Consider the following 12570-nt stretch of genomic DNA (forward strand, 5'->3'; position numbering starts at 1 on the left):
TTTTTTTATTTATAGTATTTTTTTTTTAACAATTCTTATACTTTTTCAAGGGTATTATTTCAATCTGAAGTGAGTCAAACTTGTTTTGATTCTTGTTTAAATTTAATTCGAATCCATCCTAATCACAACATTAATACTAATTTATTTTCCTTACTAAAAAAAGTCTCACAATATTATTGATTTCAGATGATATATTCATAATATTAATTTACAATCTTGGAGAAACTGAATAAGTCAGATTCAGTTCACTTCGTAACAAGTTAATTAAGTATATATCTATATAAATGAACCTAGTTCTTGTAGAATAATTAAAGTATAAATTATCTTTTGGAAATTCACAACCATTGGCATTGCATACATTTATGGACTATCTGTCTGAAGAAGATTTTGTATTTTTTGTGTAACACTCTTACCACAATTCATAGTCAAAATATTATCTACTTTAAACATAAAATTCGTTATAATTTTGTTTTTATGTTTTACAAAAAATGTTTAATCTATATTTTATCATCTATAAATAATGTGAAATGATAATATATAGCACTATTTATAGTGCTTTGTCGATGTAAAATTTATCTACAGTATTATATTCACTTCCCCATACAAGTTAAGATTTATCTTATTACTGCCCAAATATATAAACTAAGTGCACTAAAAAATTCTAATACCATTTATAACATCTTAATCCAATAATCTAACCATTTTTAAGAAATTGTCTGTGTCAAACATATAGTCTGTAACGGTTTCATTTTTCTGAATACCCATAGGATGTCCATATATACCTTAACATCTTTCCCCGTATATTGTTAATATGAAATTTGCTTACATCTTGTCATCAAATTTGTTTTATTGGGAAGATGCATGAAACTTGAGTTTCTTTCGTGCGATCGTACAGATGAATAGTCTATTTGCAGAGGACTAAAGCTGCAAATTTGTTAATGGGTTGGTAACAGAGCAAAATTTCGATGATAAACTTAATGAATCACTGTAATTTATAGAAACTGACTGTTATAACAGATCGAGAAGATCAATTCATTTTTATGTCCGAGTCAATGAAAAAGCTTTGCCACATAGTATTCATGAACATAACGTAAGCATATCAGGAAAAAGCCTCCATGTTCCTGTAAAATTTTGCAACCTTGAGCATCTAGAAAGGTTTTGTAACGCACCATTCAGATTCGGAGCATAATTTCTTGCAACTTCCACATAAAAGTAAAGAATCTACTTCATTTGATAGTCACAGGAACTTCAACAAGGCAAATGATTTTCATAGCGCTTTTTCAACAATACGGGGATACCCCAAGTAATGGCTCCATGCCGGCCAATTGATGCTGCAGGAACCTGTATACTGATTCAGTTGTCATGGCAGCAATTCTAACAACAACACCTATTCCCTGCAGACATAAAGAATTTAATGGAACCTTGAAGCATGTTACAATGACAAAAATAGTTTTCCGGATAAGTGCAGTGACACTCTCATTTGAACACTTTGACTGGGCTAAATTTCAGAAACTTCTGCAATCCATGAAACTGGTCAAACATACCTTAGGACCAAAGGCACTACAAGAAGCAATAAAGTTTGGTTTGGCCAAAGGATGATTCGAGTGTGTTTTCCCATGGTTGCTCAAGCCAATGGAAGGAGCGTATAATTGTTCAGACATCATCCTCTTCACATTTTCTTGAACTTGATTTTGAATATGCTTCAGCTTTGGCCTGTAATGCACCAATCAATTTAATCAATTTATTTAAATTTTTTATATAAACCTTCAGAAAACTACACTTCAAAACCATATAAACACCACACCAGAAATTCACTTTCTTACGTGAGATTCAAGTTCATACATTACACTTGGGATCCTAAAATATCACAGCCTCAACGCTCACACGGACTAACTATGTGCTAGCTCCCTACTAGCCCTAATCAAACATTACAATATCAACGTCACCACATGCGTCACACAATTGCGACTAAGAGACATGATGATGAGTCTAATATCAAATGATATAAACCTTAGGAAAACTACACCTTAAAAGCTAGTTGTTGAAATTAGATAACCCAAAATCATATAAACCTTACACCAAAGTCCACACTTTTCAATATGAAATATAAGTCTCATACATTAAACTTGAGATCTTAACAATTTCTAAAATAACCTTTTAGCATAATGAAACTAACAAAAACAACATTGAAAACTTGTAGAATTGTCAAGGTGGAGATAAGTTATAGTACATGATGAAGTATCTACCCTAAGAGTATGACCATTGCAATGACTTGGTAGTCTTGCATTCGTTCTGCAATATTGGTAATGCCTCCTTGTTCAAGCAGTACCTGTAACAACACAATTAATCAATTGTAACAATGAAAGATATGAAGACATGAGTCTACAAGTTTTCATGCGTGCGACTCAAACTTTTATATATTATTTTTTAAGAAACAAATGTAAAGATTATGTGATTTGTTTTTGTATATGTTGTATCAAATTAGATTCTTTAATTTTTAAACAAATTGGTGATAAAGAAAGCAAATGAAATTACATAATACAAGCTGGACATCAAATCTCTACCATGCCTACCACAAATAATATTACATTATGGCGATTGCCCTTGCAGTTTGGATCCAGCTACATGAATCACTATACATCGTTAACCAGCTGCTATACATAACATAAGAGTTTACAAATATAAACAGCAGGATGTTGACTTGAAATGGGCAAGTTTAGGAGATTTCAGGAGTAAAAAGTATTGAAGATATTATCAGAAACGTAGCACCATAAATGGCACAGTTATCATTCAATGAAACAAAGAATAAATGATGGCTGCTGTCTAATGACAAGCATATTATTATGAAATGTAGAGGTATAGTCATGCAAATAACGGTTAAAAACATAATCTGTATAATACCTCTTTTAAGTGAAATTGGCTGGTTCCGTGGGCTTAATTAGCTATATGACAACTCAATTTTGCGATTATGAGCTCTCACCTCCCACAAATATTAACAAAGATAAAACGTTCCCACTTCAATATCTAATAAAATACAAGAGACTTAAGGCATGCACATTTATTAATTGACAATGAAACCGATAAAGTTGCAAGTGATAAGGACATGTTAAAATTTTCCATATGAAAATTGACAATAATAATAGATAGACAAATTACCGTATCTAGAAACAAAGGCTGATCACCATCTGCAAATATGTTGTTGGTGCTCTTATAAAGTTGAAAATCCCATTTCTCCCCATTTTGATGGCGCCCACTGGTAATCCAGTCAACAATAACCAAATTTGAGTCTGAAACCACTCTGAAAAATTGTTTCTGAGAATATCTTGCAGTGGAAAAACATGTCACAGGGTCCGGAATCACAGCTAAAAGGGCACCACTCCCAACTCTTACCTACTGCACACAACGATAACCTGCTTTTACTTCAAACCATTCACAATACCAAATAATTTTTTTTATAAATTATGAATTTTATGTCTAATCCTACATCATATTAAGACTACATCTGCAAAACATCATATTGCTAAGTCTTTCTTCTTTCTTTAGATCAATGCACTAAACCACAGACATTAGTAAGAAAGACATAACAATTGATTAACACAGCCAGAAGCATGATACAACAAGATTTGATCACTAGGCAGAGCCATAATAAGGACAGAAAAATAATGAGATACAATTGTGTTTTGGAGCACTTTCATTGCCATTAAAAGGACTTTTCTGACAATTTCACAGTAAAAGCCTATGAGCCTATTTAGTGGGGTTTCTCTACAGGCCAAGAGAGCTTTTCAATCCTACAAGCACTTTTGCATTTTTTTTAGCTTGTTTGGCTATATTTAAAAGTGCTTATACATTTATAAAAATATCCACATTCAATTTTTTAAATTTCTCTTGATCTATTCTTAAATATTAAAACCCTTTTTGGTAAATTAATGAGAAAGATCTTTTATTTCCTGGCCAAACAACTAACAATTTTTTTATAAAAACGCTACTCTACTAAGCTCTTCTTCCTCTACTTGAACAAGCTGTGCCAGATGAACCCTAAGCATCTTCTAAGGAAAACTTTATAGCTGTTTTTAGAACAAACTAAAAGAAAGCCCTTTTCTCACAAGAAAAGCATTTAAGTACTTTCCCTTAACTTAAAATCAGTCAAAAGTGTTTTCTACAAAAGCACTTCCAATGGCATTATAGACAAGAATTTTACCTCCAAGATCTGTTCAGAACACTTAGACCCCATAGACTTATACACTTTGGTGGAAGCTTGAGTAGTTAAAACAACAGTGCAGGCATCTCCAATACTAAATTCACAAGCAATAGAATCTCCCTAACACACAACACAAACACATTTTTATTAAAAAATCAAAACTTGAAGAGCTGCAAGTCAAAACAAAGAGGAAGAGATGTAACATACAGAAACAATCCCACCACCATAAGTGAGAGTATAAATCCAAACCGCATCAGTTTCCGAAGAACCCACCTGCAATGAACCAGTAACGTTACCGGGTCAGCAATGTAATCAAGTAAAAATGAATACATGAGGGAACAAGAAGGGAGAAAAAAAAAGGTTAAAAACCTTATTAGGGATGAAGAATTTAAGAGGGTATCTGGAGAAGGATCTGGTGACAGTTGATTTGCCTCTCACTTTCTCAACGACCAACTTCCCTGTTAGTGCTTCTGTCTCCATCTCTGACTTCGAGGGTGTCTTCTGTGAGTTTACCAAGGTTTTTAGCAGCAAGGTTGTCAAACAATTTGGGCCGGGGAGGTCCGACTGGGCTTGGCGATCCAAAAGTTTCTTCGGACTTGTTGGGCTGGGCAAAGACGGGCCGGGCACATTCTTTCTTTTAAAATAATTTTATGGTTTTCATTAATGAGCAGATTTGAATACTTAAATTTGAATTAATTCATATTGAATTTAAAATTAAAATATTTTTATCTAAATTCAAGCTTTATCTCATCAATTATGTGTCGGTTTTGAACTATAATAATAATAAATATTAATTTGTATACTAATGATAATATAAAACCATATGATTTAATGATAACACTCAAACATATAATAACACGTTATTTTTAATATAAAAATTAATATTCATTCATTACAAAACATAATTTTACTCATACTTTTTTAATCATCAATCATAGGTTTAGATTTAAATCAACCTGAGTCATGAATATAAACGGACTCAAATTCAACTTGATTTTATTATGACAATTCGAATTGAATTCTTTCCAAATTTAAATTGATCAAAGATATTATCAGAAGTTCATCAATAAGAAAAATAATATTATCAATAAAATAAATAATATTAATAATAAGATAAATAGTATTATTAATATGATAAATAGTATAATTGAAATTTTAATTCATATTCGGTTTGAATCAAACTGAACACCAATTCTAATCGAAATTTTGTTTAAGTCCAGCCCTATAGCTCCTTGTACTTGTAAGGGTGATAAACCATAATCTATAAACCATTGGGGTTATTCAGCAATCATTAAACACATATGGGTTGAAAAAATTAACCAAAAGGAAAAACACCGCGATAAACCTAAGCAGGCCCAGTTGCTTCTTGTTTTGATTCCCCACTCTACCGTTCAGCACGACCCACCGCAGAGCAGCTACCATCACTGGTCCGCCACCCAGAACTAGCTGCCTCAATTTAGTGCCCAGAAACAAATTCCTGTAGCACTGGATTGCTTTGTCGTGAAACGTTCATTTAAGGGTAAATTCTTGACCAAAATATTGTAAATTGAGCGGATTTATATGTGTTTCTTTATATCATCATGCTTAATCTGAAATGGTTTTCATTAGCTTGTATATAATGTTCCTCCTCATAAAAAATTCAATCTTTATATAAATACTATGAGATTGCTTTTTGTTAGTTTACTCAATCAGTAATGGGCTGCTTTTTTTTTCTATAATTTTTGTGTTCAATAGTTGAGCTGCTTTAGTTTTAGTCCTTAGAAGACAAAATCTAAAGATGAATAATCCTTTCGTCGCGAGGAGGGTTTTTTTTTTTTTTTTGAATCAGACATGAAGTGTCATTTGAGGCGAACATCATATTATTGATAAAATTCGGAACAATTTTGTTCAGCTCATTCACCTGCCCAACTGACAGAGAGGGGAAAAGTTAAATGAAAAACTTAAAGGCACTGGATTCAAGCTGTATTTTGAATCTGAACTCACTATAATCGTAGTCTTTGTATCTGATTATTTTTATACTGTTTTTTTTTTTAATTTCAGGCTATGAGTTTTCTGCTGTAAATTGAAAGTGCTTGGCATTGAGTATTTATAAGTTAATGCGACAAGAGTATTTGAAGAGGTTGCCCTGAATAAAAAACAGAAAATGAGCTTCATATCAAGGCTAAGGTGTCATTTGCCAAACTGGTTTTCTAGAAATCCCATTGTTTATCCTATGGCAGGACTAAACTTTTTGAACTTTAATGGGATGGTATCTCGGGACTTTGGTCAAGCTGCAATGAAGGATGAGGAGGAGGAAGTGGAGATCGATCCAAGGAGACTCCCAGCTGATTATGATCCAGCTACGTTTGATCCTACAGAGCATCGTAGTCCTCCAACTGAGCGTGTTTTCAGGCTTGTAGATGAAATAGCTGGACTCACCCTATCTGAAGTTGCAGAACTGGGTGCTATTATAATGAAGAAGCGAGGAATGAAGGAACCACCAGTTGTGGGGGTAATGAAGCCTGGCGCAGCTGGTTTGGCTGGAGTGGCAATGAAGGCAACAGCTGCAGCTAGCAAAGAGGAGAAGAAACCTGAGAAGACTGTTTTTGAGTTGAAACTGGAATCATATGAAGCTTCTGCAAAGATTAAAATTATAAAGGAGGTTAGGAGCTTTACAGATTTAGGTCTCAAGGAAGCAAAGGATTTGGTAGAGAAGACACCATCGATATTGAAGAAAGGCGTGTCAAAAGAAGAAGGTGAGCAAATAATTGAGAAGCTGAAAGCTCTTGGAGCAAAAGTTGTTATCGAATAAATGGAAGCTGATACTGGGTAATTTGGTTCCCTTGAAGTTTTCTGATCTAGTTACTGTTTTCTTAGACACTTTTTGAATCTCCACCAAGTTTAGGGTGAAGATTTTATTAGTGGATGCTACTCACTGAGTTGATTTTTGAGTTTTATTTGGCTGTAATTTTGACCAGCAATGGCCACAAGTGTGTCAACATTTTTAGTGGGAGGAAATTCATGAAGTATCTTTTGCTTTCTTTTCATGCAGTTTACATGATTGGAGTTAGAAAAAGGAAATAAAAAATAATTAGACTGAGGCCAGATTATGTTAGTCTTATGCCTACACTTTTTAATCCTTGTTTGAAACTATGATCTTTGTTAGGAACTTCTTTAAAAATTATAATTTTTTATTAATTTAATTCTTTATTCTTTCCTTGATAGGGGAAAAATCCTGCATTTCTACAAGCTTTTACCATTAGAGTACAGTTTTTATGATTTGTACAAGGATAAAATTAATTTGTGTATGATGGATAAAACAAGAGATTATAAAATGGCAAATAATAATAACATACTTTATATCTCAAATAAGCATATTGGGTTAGAACCAATGTTTTAAAATTTGGACCGGATCAGCTAGTCTGATTGAGACTCGGTGGCTAGCCCGGTCTGAGAACAGCTTCTTCCAAACCAAAGGCCAAAATATCTAATGACAAAACCTTATACTTTCTCACAATGTGCTAAGATTGAAGCACAGGGCTGGATCCAAACGAAAAGTAAAGGAAAAGGTCAGTCAGCTTCAATGCCTGAAGTGCCTCACAGTGGTGAGGGGCAGGGAAACCCCATATTTCATATTTGTTACAGCAGTCTATGACATCCTTGTCTCTAATGCTGCCACCAGGCTCTGCGATCACTACTCTGCCTTCACATGCCTCTTCCACAGCATCTTTCCAAGATGTTTATAGAACAATTAGCATCCAGATTAATACAGATGTATAAAAAGTTTTATGTGACCTCCTCATTTGTGCAGGAATGGTTTAACAGGTGCATTATGTCTTAGGGTAATTACTGAGATAAAGCTTAAAGCTGGGGCAAGTCAATTTAAGATGTCATGATTACCAACTGGGAAGAAAGCGTCGCTCGCTAGAGCAGCTCTTTTAACCTCATCTCCTGCCTTCCTCATTGCTATTCTCAAACTCTGCAGACGATTTGGCTGTCCACTTCCCATACCCAGCATACAGTTGTGAAAATAAAATGGATCAGATTCTTTCAAGTCTACTAGACATTCCTATTTTCAGAAGAAAGATTACATAGCAATCAATAGAAAAGTACCAACCTTCGCTATGACAATGGCATTACATGCTTGACACAGCCAAGCAAATTTTGCATCATGAAGATCATTTTATTATGTTGTTTTATCAGAAACAACATTGAATTGGATATCTTGGGGAGTTAAATCAACAGAATCCTGAGCTAAACAGCCACCACCAACTTGTCTGTGCGAAATTTTTCCCTTCTTATTCTTGTTTGCCTCAAGGATCCTAAGAGTCTTCGATCTTCCATGGAGAATCTCAAGACACTTCTTAGTATACTTGGGAGCAAAAAACAATCTCATAAAACATCCGAGTTTCTCCATCTGTTGGACTTCTAAACTCTCAGATTTCCTTAGCAAGAGCCTAGAAACAAAAAAAGACAATTAGAATCGTGATGTAAAGGTTCACCATCTAGAATTAGCCAGGAATTCAATCATCAAGCACTAAAGCACAGGTAACGTCTAGCTTCTCAGTGAAAATGATGTGATTTTATCACACGGTCTTTAGATATACAACAGCAAAACCATTGTATAACTTGAGGCAATTCAATCCGATAGCTTAACTGAAATTCCTATGGATGAATTTAACATTGGGTGGAACTAAAAGCTAAAAGTACAGAATCACCTCATCAACTTCTATGTTGAAGGCAACAATACCACCAAACGTGCTAACTGAATCTGCTTTCACAGCTAAACTATATGCTTCAAGGATATCATCACGTGATGCTACTCCACATGGATTTGTGTGCTTTACAACTACACATGTAGGATTCTTAAATTCTGATACACAATTCCAAGCTGCATCAGCATCTAGATAGTTATTATATGACATTTCCTGCACCATGAAAACCAAAAGCACATGAGATGGAATTCAACCACCATATAATATCAGAAGCCAAGAAAAAACAACTACTATAATGGATTCTGCCAATCAACAAATCCTGTGAAATCGTCAGATCTCATTAAAATAGCCGTGATAAAACCAAATGAGTAAAAATAAGATCTATATCAAGTGTTTATATCACTATTTTACCCACTTCTATTCTGAACTATATGACCACACTGACTCACATCACATTTTCTAACAATAACTCAAAGTTCATACTCTATGTTTATTCCAGTTGCTAATATTCCTAAATACCAAGTTTGGTCTTCCTTTCAACTGTAAAACCAAGCTTTCATTAAGATATGATAAATAAACTGACTAGAATAATGTAAGGCATGGGAAAACACCTAATATAGGTTCCTTTATACATTTTTCTTTCTGTATTCAATGGATTCCATAGTCAAAATAGCACACAAGTATAAGTTTCCCTAATAACAAATTAAGCGTAAGTCAAACTTTTCAAAAAATAAACACTTCACTTTCCAGGCAAATTATTGATGGAGGTAACATATTCTCATGTTTGATGAATGACAAATAGCTCTGATACATACTAACCTTCCCATGATGCTGAATAGCTGTTGCAAGACCACCAGCATTAAACTCCAAAAAACTCTTGTCAACATAGAATGCAGCCTTCTGGTAAGGATTTTCACCATAACGAAGAGAGCTTTTGAGTGAAAGGGGGCACTGTTAAGTTTGGAGGGAATTTATCTACCCAAATAAATCAACCAATCAAAAGACTTCATCATGGTAGAGAATACTTGAATACCACAAATAAACAGTTCCCTGCAATCTACTTTCAAAGAAAACTCATCAAACGGTTTCGTTTTTTGGTTTATTAGCCAAGGGCATTTCTGTTGCACACCCAAAATAATTGCTCTATTTGATGGATTAGCTAAATCCATAAAACAACTTTGCGTCACTAAAATTAGATAGCTTTATAAGTTTTTATAATTGCCCCACTGGTAACAGTGTTGTGTATAACTAAACATACAAGGAAAAACCAATACCTTCCAAAGTCTGTTTCCACAGCCATTCTGAAACTGCAGAATCATAAGAAACATGCTGAAAAGCCTTCCAAGCAAGTTTTTTTTCCGAAAGAGTTCATCATCCTGATTTCCTTTTAAGAAATTCTAGGAGTGCAGGATAGTCTTCAGAATCAACCACAACCAAAACATCGTTGTGATTCTGTTCAATACATATATATATCAGATAATAACAGAATGTTAAATTTGGCTGCACACATATATGATTTTGCAAGTGGTTAATGACTTTAGACCAACAAAATGCTTCTGTTGTCATTGTATGTCAATTTATGACATGAAAAAGACCATTTATTTAACAATGATAAGAATGAGATAATAAATTTAGATGATATTTAATGGGATTGAAAAATATGAATGAATTCAGCTACATATTTTTTAAGTTTGGAGAGAAGCAAATTCATTATTATTATAGTCTTACATGTAAAAATTCAAAAATAAGAATTAAACCTTAGCAGTAGCTCTGATCATGGTAGGGCCACTGATATCAATGTTCTCGATTCCATCCTCAAAAGCAATCCCTCCAGCAGAACTTTATCATAGAATGGGTACAAGTTCACAGCGACTATATCAAATGTACCTTTACATAGATTGTTTTAGCAAATAGCAACCCTGTTCCAAATGTCCATAACAAAGGGAAAAAATTAAGAAAGAAAAAAAATCAATGATCATACAAGTATTATAATTGCATTTTATTATTACCCACCAATTGCATGTTCATCCAGAGCTTCCATATGATATTTTTGGTCCCTTCTAGCAAGAATACCCCCATGAACATTGGGGTGTAAAGTTTTCACACAACCATCAAGCTGCACTACAAAACTAATACTATTCTTGTAATGCAACAGGAAAAGCTAAACATAAAAAAAAATAAAAAAAGATATGAGTACCCTGCAAAAGGAAAACTTAAGGGAGTGAAAGATCTAACAATGAATGAGTTGAGTTTGATTAATGAACAAGCTCAGGGCCTAAATAAAGTTGAAGATGGACATGAATTTAACTGATCAAACTTGAAAAACATAATACTCAGCAATGTTTAATCAATCATTTCATATGTGATTATTATTTATTATTGAAACAATAAGAATACCATATAAATGCAAAACTGTGTTCCAAAGATATTTTAACATTTCCAGGAACAAGGTGAGCTGTTCTACTTTAGTCATTGACACCACAGCCTTTTCTAAAGAAGTAGCCGTTCCTCCAGTTGAAACAATTGTGTATCTGCATATAAATATAGAAGCCTGATTTTAATAATAAACCAATAAAACAAAAGATTTTCCATATATCAAGAAATAAATTACTAAAAATTCATTCATTTCACTGTTCTCCTCGCATAGACTAAGAACAAGATAAGAAACAACTATTTAAATGACCATGATCTTTGATTAAAATCGAGCAATTAGTTTCATAATTAGTCAGAAAGACTATCAACGTCCCACAAAAGAAAAGAACCATATGCAACTAGGCCAAAGCTTGACAGGGCAGAGCCAAATTCACTGATTAGAAATAAAAACAGCCTCTCAAAATTATAAAACTTCAAAACAATTAAAAAAGAAAGGTTGAAGAATCTACCCCACTTCTTGTAGTCCAATTCCAAGTAAAGCCAGGTCCTTCTTATCTGACAAAGATATCAAAGCTTGCTTCTTCCCTACAACAAATATTAACAAAACCCTCTCATAAACTAATAAAAGACAGAGCTTTTAATCAATAAAGAACTCAACATAATGTACTAACAAAAGCATACTAAAAACAAATAAAAATACGAACTTTCAATCAACATAACAACTCAAACACAAGATATGAAACACAAAAGTAGAAGTTCAAAACTTTGAAAGAGAAAACAAGAAAATGGTACCAGAAGCGGAAGAGCGCGAGTCATGGGTTGGAGCAGAGAGGGTTTGAGAGTGAGACATGGCTTTGACGGGACAAATCCTGGAACGCAGAGAAGAAGAGGAAGAAAGCTGGACATGAACCCAGAAGATAGAAGAAAAATATATTCTATCTTTGTGGAGAACAACAGAAGACACAGCGAAAAGCGACGGTTGGGCAGTGTTAACGACGGATGTAGCGGCGGCGGTGGAGGCTGTAGACGCGGCAGACACGTTGAACATGTCTATGAAGTGAGTGGAGTCGGACACTTAAAAATTGATTTTATGTAGTATATACGTATGTATGTATGTACGTCTGTGTTACATATGAGTGAAGAAGAGATAACGTCAAGGGGAATCCCAAAATTTGTGTCTAAAATCACCCAAAATTCAGGGTGTTTCAAAAATCTCCATTTTTAACCATTTGAATAAATAATAAAATTATGGATACATTATTTTATATATCATTTCTCGATTGAATAATTTTAAATTAAAAATAA

The 12570-nt window shown here is 33.7% G+C and overlaps 3 protein-coding genes and 1 pseudogene across 5 annotated transcripts; 1 reads left to right on the forward strand and 3 right to left on the reverse strand.

Moving 5' to 3' along the window:
• Nucleotides 1-960: 960 nt before the first annotated feature.
• LOC123218226 (urease accessory protein D) lies at nucleotides 961-4697 on the reverse strand. 2 transcript variants are annotated; one of them, XM_044639520.1, is made up of 7 exons: nucleotides 4568-4697; nucleotides 4406-4471; nucleotides 4199-4318; nucleotides 3157-3390; nucleotides 2247-2329; nucleotides 1545-1713; nucleotides 961-1394 (listed from the first exon to the last, which is right to left on the reverse strand). In XM_044639520.1, the coding sequence occupies exons 1-7, from the start codon at nucleotides 4676-4678 to the stop codon at nucleotides 1281-1283; spliced, it is 897 nt and encodes a 298-aa protein (XP_044495455.1). In that variant the 5' UTR covers nucleotides 4679-4697; the 3' UTR covers nucleotides 961-1280. The 2 variants fall into 2 exon arrangements, with proteins under 2 accessions (XP_044495455.1, XP_044495457.1); XM_044639522.1 differs by lacking the exon at nucleotides 4199-4318.
• Nucleotides 4698-5533: 836 nt separating this feature from the next.
• LOC123219055 (50S ribosomal protein L7/L12-like) lies at nucleotides 5534-7224 on the forward strand. The gene is made up of 2 exons (XM_044640766.1): nucleotides 5534-5717; nucleotides 6239-7224. The coding sequence occupies exon 2, from the start codon at nucleotides 6342-6344 to the stop codon at nucleotides 6987-6989; it is 648 nt and encodes a 215-aa protein (XP_044496701.1). The 5' UTR covers nucleotides 5534-5717; nucleotides 6239-6341; the 3' UTR covers nucleotides 6990-7224.
• Nucleotides 7225-7512: 288 nt separating this feature from the next.
• Nucleotides 7513-10933, reverse strand: LOC123219763 (annotated as a pseudogene).
• Nucleotides 10934-10939: 6 nt separating this feature from the next.
• On the reverse strand, nucleotides 10940-12375 carry LOC123219056. 2 transcript variants are annotated; one of them, XM_044640768.1, is made up of 4 exons: nucleotides 12058-12375; nucleotides 11775-11850; nucleotides 11290-11423; nucleotides 10940-11008 (listed from the first exon to the last, which is right to left on the reverse strand). In XM_044640768.1, the coding sequence occupies exons 1-4, from the start codon at nucleotides 12311-12313 to the stop codon at nucleotides 11004-11006; spliced, it is 471 nt and encodes a 156-aa protein (XP_044496703.1). In that variant the 5' UTR covers nucleotides 12314-12375; the 3' UTR covers nucleotides 10940-11003. The 2 variants fall into 2 exon arrangements, with proteins under 2 accessions (XP_044496703.1, XP_044496702.1); XM_044640767.1 differs by having other exon boundaries at nucleotides 10940-11423.
• Between the last annotated feature and the right edge of the window lie 195 nt (nucleotides 12376-12570).

The sequence above is a fragment of the Mangifera indica genome, chromosome 6 (genome assembly GCF_011075055.1).
Source record: "Mangifera indica cultivar Alphonso chromosome 6, CATAS_Mindica_2.1, whole genome shotgun sequence".
NCBI lineage: Eukaryota > Viridiplantae > Streptophyta > Magnoliopsida > Sapindales > Anacardiaceae > Mangifera > Mangifera indica.